General features: G+C 34.6%; 1 protein-coding gene across 2 annotated transcripts; it reads left to right on the forward strand.

Annotated features, from left to right (window-relative positions):
- Positions 1-1,065: 1,065 nt before the first annotated feature.
- On the forward strand, positions 1,066-7,900 carry LOC131030410 (uncharacterized). 2 transcript variants are annotated; one of them, XM_057961241.2, is made up of 3 exons: positions 1,066-2,273; positions 5,169-5,261; positions 5,521-7,900. In XM_057961241.2, exons 1-3 carry the CDS (start codon positions 2,229-2,231, stop codon positions 5,815-5,817), a joined length of 435 nt encoding a protein of 144 aa, XP_057817224.1. In that variant the 5' UTR covers positions 1,066-2,228; the 3' UTR covers positions 5,818-7,900. The 2 variants fall into 2 exon arrangements, 1 of the variants encoding a protein (XP_057817224.1); XR_009102896.2 differs by having other exon boundaries at positions 1,069-2,273; positions 6,497-7,888.
- Positions 7,901-10,939: the final 3,039 nt, after the last annotated feature.

Genomic DNA, 10,939 nt, shown 5'->3' on the forward strand with positions numbered 1-10,939 from the left:
TGGTCAAATTTGATGCCAAATCAGCATGCATTTTTGTGAAGGTGTCCAAAATGCTCCCAAATTGTCATAATACCCATAGGTGTGCACTAAGATATGTTTACTTGTGCGTTGATGTGACGCATCATATCATTATTATTTTTTTTAATTTTAGAGGTACTTTTTTGGGGGATAAGCATTGACATGACATTTTTAGGGCACCGCTATTGGTCTAAAATTGTCCATGTACTATAACATGTATTGGTACCCCTATCACATATTGGTCCCTCTCCCTTGTATAGAATCTACATTGCTTGAACATTTTGAAGCCCTTTTCCCTAACACCACAATTAAACTCTCTTCCTCACAGTTTTATTCTCTTTTTTCTTACACTCTCTCTAATCCCTCTTCTACACCATTCTTTTCTCCTTGCATTTTACTTTGTTTTTTTTCTCTAATAATCACCTCCATTATCTCGCATCTTCAGTATCTTTATGCCCTTCAATGACTTAATGGATATTCAATATTTCTTCTACTACACATCCTCTCTGTATCTGCAATGAGTTGTTTCCAAGTTTGGAGACCAAATTTTGAGGCATTTTCCTTCACAAATAGGGTAAGAGCACCACTAGTTGAGCAAGTACCAATTGTTGTGAGGGTTGTTGATACTTTTTGCTCCAATAATAGTACAAATAAAAACTATTGTTTGAAACATAAAATATCAATTTTTGTGTGTTTATGCACCAATAATTGTGACTCTAAAGTTGTTATTGTTAAGAAATGTACCAATAGTTGAGAAAAGTAACCAATCATGTAATGTCACACCAACTGCACAAGTATTGGGGCCTCTTTTGCACGTCTATTGGTCTCTCTTTTTTGGGCACTATTTTGGACACCTTGAAAAAAAAACATGCTAATGTGATACCATACTTGATGATGTAGCCCTGAAATAAGCTACTGTAAAAAATTGAGAGTGATTTGAAATTTTATGAAAAGCACAAAATTAAGATGCATAATTACTAGGTCCTCTCCCTAGGTCCTCTCCCTTATGAGGTCTTGCTGCATAGTTCGCATGATATGCACGAAATGGATTTGTTGATAGGGCACTAAAATCCCCTCCCTTATGTGGTCTTGCTGCAAACTTGGCATGATATGCACGAAATGGATTTGTGGATAAGGCACTAAAAACTTTTAAGCAAACGCTGTTTGTGGATGTAAAACTTGACCCCACAACCTTTAGCTTGCATCCTCTTTACCTGCGCCAAATTGGGAGCTATGGGGTCGTTGCTATTGAAACAACCCTGGTAGACACGTACACAAAATGTGGAAGCAAAGACCAATCACGTGATCTGCATAACAAAATACCCAAGAGAAATGTGACCTGGCAGCTACCATGATTGTAGGATGTGCGCAAAATGGTTTTCTTGAAAATGCTTTATAAATTTTCAAGTAATTGCAACTGGCAAGTATTAGGCTTGCCTCTCACTCTCTTTCCAACCTTTGACCTGCGTATCTGTCCCCTCCAGGATGCCCTCTCTCTCTCACACTCTTTTCCCATTTTGCCAGGCAGAGTGCGAATCTCTTTCCCTCTGTAAATTGCCCCTCATCCATAGCTGCAATTTTTGAACAATTTTTGAATTCCCTATCTTCCTCTATCTTCCACATTCTTACATACATGCCTATCAAATTAGTTGCAGTCATCATACCCTTCCTTTTGCCTTTTTCTTATGCACCGACTCTGTTTTTATTTTTAACATCCCCCTTCCATTTCCTACGTCCATATTCCATGTAACTTGAGATTTTCAGGGCTAGAAAAGGCTCACCATGCCTCACTAAATGCACATACATACCCCATAATACTTGCGCCTTACCATCCCTTTCCGCATTATTTCAGCAGACATCTTAAGTTCATTTATTATTTTCTCGTTGCTTCTTTGACCACAAGCACGCATTTGTTGGGATGTGGCAAGGCAAAGACGAACGCTCGTTCACAACAACGTCCTTTTACGCAGTTGTCAAAAATTCGAGGAACGGTAAGGGTTCCTCTGTGCGATGCAACTTATAAATGAGTATACTCCACCACGGGCTGTCAGGCTGTCAGCTCTTCCCATCCTGGAAATTCACTTTACATTCTCATCCTGAGGTGAGGAGGAAGGGCAAGTCAGCTTCTGCCACAAATCCTGGAGGTGAGGAGGAAGGGCAATTCAGCTTCTGCCACAAACCAAGAAAGCACGGCAACTGGAGAAATAGACATGGAATTTTTTTTTTGTGGAAGTCTCACAACGATAGCAAAGAAGGTGATCCTTGATAATGCAGAAGAATCTAACGAGTTTCTCTTTTCTTATCTATACTTCTTTTATCTTTCACATCCTTCTAATATCACATTCAATTTACTGGAAGTATCTTAATAGGTTAAGAAATTCAGGGAATATTTTTGGAGCTGCCCTCTAATTGAATTCAGTCATGAAACTCTCTTTTGCCTAGGTATTTGAAGTTTGAATCCAATAGTTTCTTGCTGTTTAATTCATGGCAGAGTTACATTCTATTACGTTATGCCTTCCATATATGCCCTCTTTCTGGCGCCTGTGTATGGGATTTAAATCAGTCATGAAAATTTCTTTTGCCTGGGTATTTGAAGTTTGACTCCAATAGTTTCTTGCTGTTTAATTCATGGGGCAGAGTTACATTCTATTACGTTGTGCCTTCCATATGTGGTTTCTTTTTTCAACTGCCTTCTCGACGCCTGGTACGGCATGCCCTTTGTGTCTTCTCATAACATTCTCGTGACACTTTGCAATGGTCTGGGAGGTTTTTAGTAGCAACATATGTGTGCCTATACGTGATATATTCTCCTGATGACTTGATTAGAAAATAATAGATATTAGGTTTTCAGAGTCTGTTATATGATTCGAGCTTCTGATTTTAACTGTTTTCTTGTTTCTCATCAACGTTTCAAATCTTATTATTAAAAGCTAGAGAAGAAAGTGATTGCAACCTTGATACGTATTTGAATGGCTGCTATTTTAATTTTTAAGAGATGGTTTTTTCGTTTGTAACAGAATTTTTTTGGGAATTTTCATGGCAGAGTTGATTTTATTTGGAAGTATAGCAGTGGTGTCTACAATCCTACTTCCTTATCTTTCACATCCTTATAATATCGCTGCCATATGCTTTCCACAGTCCTAATCTCTCTCTCTTGACAGGTCCATCTTTTCATCCGAGGTATCTTTTCAAGTAGCTTTAGCTGGACTGATCACTTCTCCTATTTTTCTGGGTATTCTTCCTTTCATAGTTCTGGTGGTAATCCCTACATTCTTACTTCTTTACACACCTGTCTTGAGAGGTCCATCTTTACATCCGAGGTATCTTCTCAAGTAGCTTTAGCTGTACTGATCACTTCTCCTATTTTTTGGGTCTTCTTCGTTTCATAGTTCTGGTGGTAATCCCTACATTCTTACTCATACCAGGAGCTGAGCAATTAACTAATTTACAGATCAAAATAAGATTTGCACGGTCTAGTATAATCTTGTATTTTCAAGGAACCAAGGTGCACTGTTGAAAATCTCACCATTTTGAGATATTTGAAAATTATCACAAAGAAACCTTTGTTTACAAGTCTAACTTCTGGTTTTTAACTAACCCTCCATTCATGATATCCTATAATTGTTTTCATTGAGGACCAAACCACCATGAATATACACATCATAGCATGACTTCGATAATATTTTTAACTTCAGGTATGATTCCAGAATCTTCTAAACAAACTTGAAGATTTTTCATCTCCGCAATATAAAGATCATAAGTGCCCAATGGGTGAATTTTCTGGGAGAGGTTTGATCTTGCTCCCAATCATTTAACGCCAGTTTCCACTTTGCCATCAATTCCTAACAACGTTATTTTTAAAACTTCTTGACTGATCTACCCAAACTCCCTAGTGGTTACCATCTATGTTTGCCCATTCTTCTGATATCGATCTCTGCTTTCATTCATAATATCCTCATGCACGCTTCATATTCTGGATATTTGCTCCTCCACTAAAGTTTTTCTAATCTTGTTACAGAATTGTGATTTATGATTTTATACCATATTGTTAAAAGTTTACAGGTTTTAATTTCTAAGTTCTTCTGACTTACTTCACATAAATGTGCATGAAAGCATACAATTTTTGTTATCTGGTTGTGTTTCTCTGTGGGGAATTGCGAAATTCTTAAAATGTAATTTTATTTGTCTCTTTTTTCCTTGATATGAACAGCCCCCATTTGCATCTTTGCATGTATTTGTTTACAGTATTCCTTTTTGCTTTGTACACAGATTCATATTGTGTTAAGCTGAGATTTACTCCTGACTATAATTTTTTTCCACATGCCGTATTTGATCATTTTAATGTTCTTGAATTGGGCTGCTATTTCTTAAAAATTGTAAGATTTGTGATGTGTATCAAAGTATCTTATACTGAATGTTGTGATCTTCTAGAATAGCAATTGTGTGAGACGCTAACTATGCATATATTTGAAAAGTTACGTATAAAAGAGACTTTATATAAAGTTTAATTTGGGCTATATCCTTAATTCAATATCAGGTAGTGCTTTGTCTAAGGGAAATAGAGCCTTTTAGATGGCTTACATTCATTCTGACACGGTCTTAGGATAATTACTTTAGACAAGTAAGACTACACATAACTATATTAATCAGTAAATTTGTTGAGATATTTGATCTTACCTTGCATCACTGTTAGAATTTCTTTGGCGTTTAAGTGTCAGAATCGACTTGAGATTTGCTCAGGTTATTTAGATTATATCCTCTAATTAATTACTTTGAAAAGAATTCCACATTATTCCCAGTTTGTTGCGTAACGATTTTTTCAACAGTAGTCCCATTTTTTTCACAAGGGTGAGCATTTTGTTGTCCAGCTCATTGTGCTCTGTATAAACTAAAATGTCATGGCATGTCAACCTTCCTACACTATGGGCATGCATGTATTCCCTTTTTTAGTGGAAAGTGCTACTGATCTTGCAGGGGAGCATTCAATCATGAACAATATCTTTCAATCATGAACAATATCTTCTCTAACTACCCAGGATCCTTGCCCTTTCTGCAGTGCTTTTCTGTATACCCAATCTTGCTATTATTAATTTGTAGTTGATTTTCCTCCTGGTACATTTCTAAGAATAGTTTGTGTTTGTATGATGCAGGATAAAGATAAAAAGCAGCAAAAAGTAATACCTGTGAGAAGATCAGATTGGATTCGAAACGCAACAAAGTCCGATTTTTATCTATATAAACAAGTATGTCATGTCAATCTTCCTGCACAGTGGGCATTCATGTATTCCCTTTTTAGTAGGAGTCCTACTGATCTTGCAGGAGAGTGTTCCATGATGAACAAGATCTTCTCTAACCACCGGGATCTTTGCACTTCCTACAATGTTTTGTTGTATGATGCAGGATGTATATAAAAATCAGCTAAAACAAATAGTTCCTGTTTGTATAATGCAGTATGTAGATAAAAAGCAGCTAAAACAAATAGTTCTTGTTTGTATAATGCAGGATGTAGATAAAAAACAGCTAAAACAAATACCTGAGAAAAGATCAGATTGGATTTCAAACCAAGGAAACCCGGGGATGCGTCCCTGCCTGAAAACCTCCGTCTCAGTTCTGGGGACGTTTCGGGGACTTGGGATGGTCAGGGGACGTTTCCCACAGTTCCTAAATTGCCAAGAATTTAGAGGGGACATCTCCGAAATGGGGGACGTCTGTCTTAGCTGTGGGGATGTCCGTACATCCCGGGGACGGCTGGGACGTACCCCTTCCGTCCCTCCGCATCTAAGACTATTAAAAAAATAAAAAATGTGGAATTTTCAATTTTTTTTTTTTTTTTTTTTAATATGGCCTCCTATTAATTCAAATTATTATTTAAAAAATTAAAAGGCAACATTAATTAAATTTTAAATTTATTAAAATTTAATTCATATCAAACGTTTAAAATTCTGAATTATGAATGCATAATTGCATATCGAGTATTGACGATGTTGTATGTTCAAAATTTACATTCATCCATGTTTTCCTAGTATCATACACATGCTATATCCATGTTTTCATATGAATATAATGTATATATGCATGCTTTATCCATGTTTTCATATGAACATTTAGAATTTTCCTATATATTTTAAATTTTCCCTATATTTTATATAGCCATCCTGCGCTGCCCCTGCCATCCCCATCCCCGAAACTGGGATAACATAAAATCAAACCCAACAAAATCTGATTGTGCTCTCTATAGACAAGTATGTCATGTCAACTTTCTCGCACAATGGGCATGAATGTGTTTTCTTTATTTTGTGGAAAGTGCTACTAATCTAGGGGAGCATTCCATATGAGCAAGATCATTTCTAACCACCTAGGATCCTTGCCCTTCCTACGCTGTTTTGTTGTATTAGTCTTGCGATTTTTTTGTTGCAGTTGATTTTCTTCAAAAGACATTTCTTAAGAATAGTTTGTATTTGTTTAATGCAAGATGTAGATAAAAAGAAGCTAAAAGCAATACCTTTGAGAAGATTGGGAATTTGTATTTTAATTGATGGAGACGACGCCCATGGTCTTGCAGTACTTAAGCAGTTTGGCACACTGGAATTTGAGAGCACATACATGAAAGGGATGTTATTTTATGCTTTGCATGCAATTCTAGCAAGTTGTATGCTGGTCTTAATTTGCAAGCTGTCAGTGAATATGCAGATGGATTTGGCCTGTCAATTGGTGGTCAATTCAAAAGAATTGGACCTACCAATCACTGCATATGCAGATGAATTGGGCCTGTAAATTAACAGAGATTCAGAGGAATCTCGCCTTGGAATCAATGAAAATACAGAGGAATTCAGCATTTTAATTGATGGAGATGAAGCCCATGGTCTTGCAGTACTTGAGCAGTTTGGCACACCGGAATTTGAGAGCACATACAATTTTGGAGCCCATAGTACCATTTTAATTGGCCTGTCCGGAACACTGCGTTGGAGAGTCGTAATCACATGGAACCTGTCACGTCAAATGAAAAAAAGGGCAAGGAATGGGTGCTGGATGTTTTTCTTGCAGAAGATTCCAAACATTTGGGAGCAGCGTGTCCTCTGTCTCTGCTTCTTGCAGTTACGGGTGCATTTTTTTGTGCAGCTGCAGTAGTGATTAATTGGTCCAAAAAAAGGGCAACATGTTCTAGTACTAAGTCTACCCTAGAATTTGTTGGATCAAAGTAGTAAGACAAACAGAAGTGAGACTTAAGCTTTGACCATTGAAAACTGGGGTGATTTCTCCTAGGATTAGTGTAATCCCTGAACTGCCTTGATATCTAGCTTCCAGTGATCGATGTGTATCCTTTGTTGAAGAATATTGACATGGACATTCTAAAATTGGTGGGTTGGATTTGAGCTTTAAGTGGGAGAATGTGAGGGTATTCGTGGAGGCATAGCAAATGAGGAATCTGTCATGCTTATTGTTACAACCATTCTGATACGCATCCAATATTTAACATAATGCCTCAAAGAAAAGTCATCCCAGTGAGATGGATGCAACATTTGTAGAGTATGATTTGTTTAATAGACTTAAAACCTCAACAAATCCCCTCAAATTGGTGATAAAATAATTTCCAAATCCCCTCAAATTGGTGATAAAATAATTTCCATGGGTTGTGCCAGCGTCATACCCGCGAATCCACTCAAATTGAATTCATTTGATTGCAGGATATCCATGAAATGGATTTTTTTTGTAAGGGTTTTAGAAAATTTCATTCAAATGTAGCTCCATAATTTTATTTTATCAGATGGCATCCGATCATACAATCATACGTTAACAGTTAAAATATTTTTCTGATCAAATTGATCTTAAAGTGCATATGAAGGTACTCCTATGTATTAACAATTTCATGAATTGGATAGAGGAATTGGATAGAGGGATTGGATAGAGGAATTGGATAGAGGGGTTGATAATAAATTTCCAACTCATGAATGTCTTAAAGATTTTTTTGACATGGAGAAAAGAAACGGAGAAAAGAAACCTAGATAGATAGATAGAAATTTCTTTTAAGTTGATTTAATAATGAAAACCATCTTATCAATTATATATTATTTTACATTTATGTTTAATAATTTATAATAATAATTATAAATTAAATTTCTTTCCTTTCAGTGCTCTTTGAACTAGACACCATGTAAGAAACAATTTTATTAATATAATTCAGTAGTTTTATCCACTTTTATAAAAAAAATAATAATTATAAATTAAATTATATATTTTACATGAAGTAAATTCTATAATATAAATATACGAATATATCTTATAATATGATATTAGAAATAAAATTCATAATTTATATTTTGTATAAAATATCATAGATAAAATTTAATCTAAGTTTGTAATATACTAGTATGATATTATACTTATAATATATATAGTATGTTTCATATTTAAAGTTTTTTACATGTATGTAAGTGTAATAATTTGGTTTATCAAAAAAAAAAAAGTGTGTAATAATTTGGTGTAAAATGTTCTATCACATGGAATAAAGATCTTTAAGAGGGAGGAAAATAAAGAGAGAGAGATAAAAAGATAGAAAGAGAGAAAGAGTGTGAAAGATCTCATAGTTCAATTGTGTTGTCAATAATTTCAAAGATAAAGAATTATATGGTTATATAACTTTTTATTTATTTTTTATGCGTTCTAAGGATGTTGTAACTTAGGAGGCTACATCTTAAATTTCACAAATGTGGATGAATAGACAATCCAAAATTGCCGCTCGCTCTTCAAGACCTTGATTGCACACACAACGTTTTTGCTTAACAAATTGCCAATTCATCTCATGTACAACATGTTAATAAATACCAATTAATCTCCCATGACTCTTCAATGTACCTATTGCATACGAAGATGTAATTGCTAGTTTAATTAGCTAATAATTTTATAGTTTGTATTAATTTTTCATAGTAATGATAAATAAAGATTATTTTTGGATTTTTTGTCTATGGCTTTTACATTGGTGTTTTAAATCACACAAGGATCCATCATTAGGAAGAGGAAAGTGTAAAAATAGGATGAGGAAAGGAGAAAAAAGAAAAGAAAAGTGGGAGGTAGTGAATTCCATAAAACAAGTAGCAAACACAAAAAATGCGTTCCAAAATTGAAAATAGATACATTTAAAATAATAGTGAAAAATAAAATGAAATTTGAGAAATTATGGTGAGACCAAATTTTAAGGTGTTTAATATTGGAAGAATTAAGACACTGTGAAAAAAACAAATCTAATTATGAAAATATGGAACCAAATGAAAATAAGTGAACAATGAAAGAGATTGAAAAAAGAAAATTAAGTAGGTTAAGAAAGAATTAAAAGAGATGGAGACAATGAGGTTCCAAGGGGAGGAGAAAGATTTTAGATCAAACCAAACAAATGAAATTGGGTTGGTTAAATATGAATGAAGTTGAAATGATAATGAAGGAATTAGATTGATTTAGAGAAAATCGTTGAGAAGGTCCAACATTCTATATTTTAAAATAACCTTTGGATGATGATAAATATTACAAGAGAAAGAATAAAAATGCAACTTTTGAAGAAAGTGGTTCAAGTGTTATATGTTGATAATTGAGCATTGATTAATATTAGCTATACTTGGAAGACTTAGATCTACAAAGGAATCAACATGGTGCTTAAAGTGCATAGAATCTCTGTTAGACAAGATGAATTTTATGCTACTGGAGACTAGTTTAAAGGAGCAAATGAGGTCTTCTTTGTGAAGGATTCTCAATATCTAATTAGAAAAGTATCCAACAAAGGAGAGGATAGCAAGGCCAAGAGTATCGAGTACTATAGGACTTAGTTTAAGATGTCTTGGCAAGAGAAAGTGCTTTGTAAATGTTCTAAAAGTTAATTTTAAATGCTCCTATTGTTTTAGCAATTAATCTTAGAGACTTGAATAGGGTGGGAGAGCTCTTGATCAATATGCTCGTCATCTTAAATTTGATAAGCCTGATATGCTAGTGCCTTAAGGACACCAACTTTTTAGTGAATCAAATGTAATCAACTATGCTATTTAGGTGGGAGTGGAAGAGTTCAAGCTTATTAAGGATATGGGGCCAACAAACATTTGTTTCATCAACATACAACAACCACCATTTGGGCTTAAGGGAAAAGGAATTCACGACTAACTTCTCAAAGTGCTCCATGTAAGCGTTGGTAATGATTCTTAGCCAAGTATTATTTCTCTGAGAATGAGTAAGGTGGCTCACTCAAGACATAAGGCCAAAATCAATTATATAGATATGTCTTCCTCTAGGGATCTTCAGAGTAGAACAATGTTATGATTCAATACTTTGGGCTATTCTTGAAGTTCTAAATGCTCTATCATTTATGCAAGTTACATTATTAAATTATGGACAAGTGAAGGAGCTACTAGATGATCTTAGGATTCAATTTGCAAGACTCATAGTGGCACTTGCATCTGGTGATTCCCTAAAAGTAGGGAATAGTTTTGAGTACTCCACTTATCTCTCAATACCTTCCAATTTCTAATCTCAATTCTTTGTATTTTTAGACATATATTATATATGTCTACGGTCACAATTCAAACAAAAATAAATATAATTTTAAAATTGAAATAAATAATAAAAAATAATAATTGTCTTCAATCTTTATCAATCATCCAAAAGATCTAGATCAAGGTCATCGTTTGGTTCAAGTTCAACATCATTTGAACCACAAGTAAATTCATGGTCACTCCCACTAGTGTCTCGTCATCATCTATAGTAACTCTAGCAAGCTTTTGAATTGATGCATCCAATTTGGTACACTTAGGGGTTATGTCCCAATGCTTTGTTGACCCTTACTTGTAGTGGTCTTGCTTATGTGATAGAAGACACAAATTGGAATGGATGTAAACCAAGTATTTTTTCTTTTTTTGTAGTCAACTGGTTATGCTTCATTAAG

Source organism: Cryptomeria japonica, chromosome 7, assembly GCF_030272615.1.
Source record: "Cryptomeria japonica chromosome 7, Sugi_1.0, whole genome shotgun sequence".
Classification (NCBI taxonomy): Eukaryota; Viridiplantae; Streptophyta; class Pinopsida; order Cupressales; family Cupressaceae; genus Cryptomeria; species Cryptomeria japonica.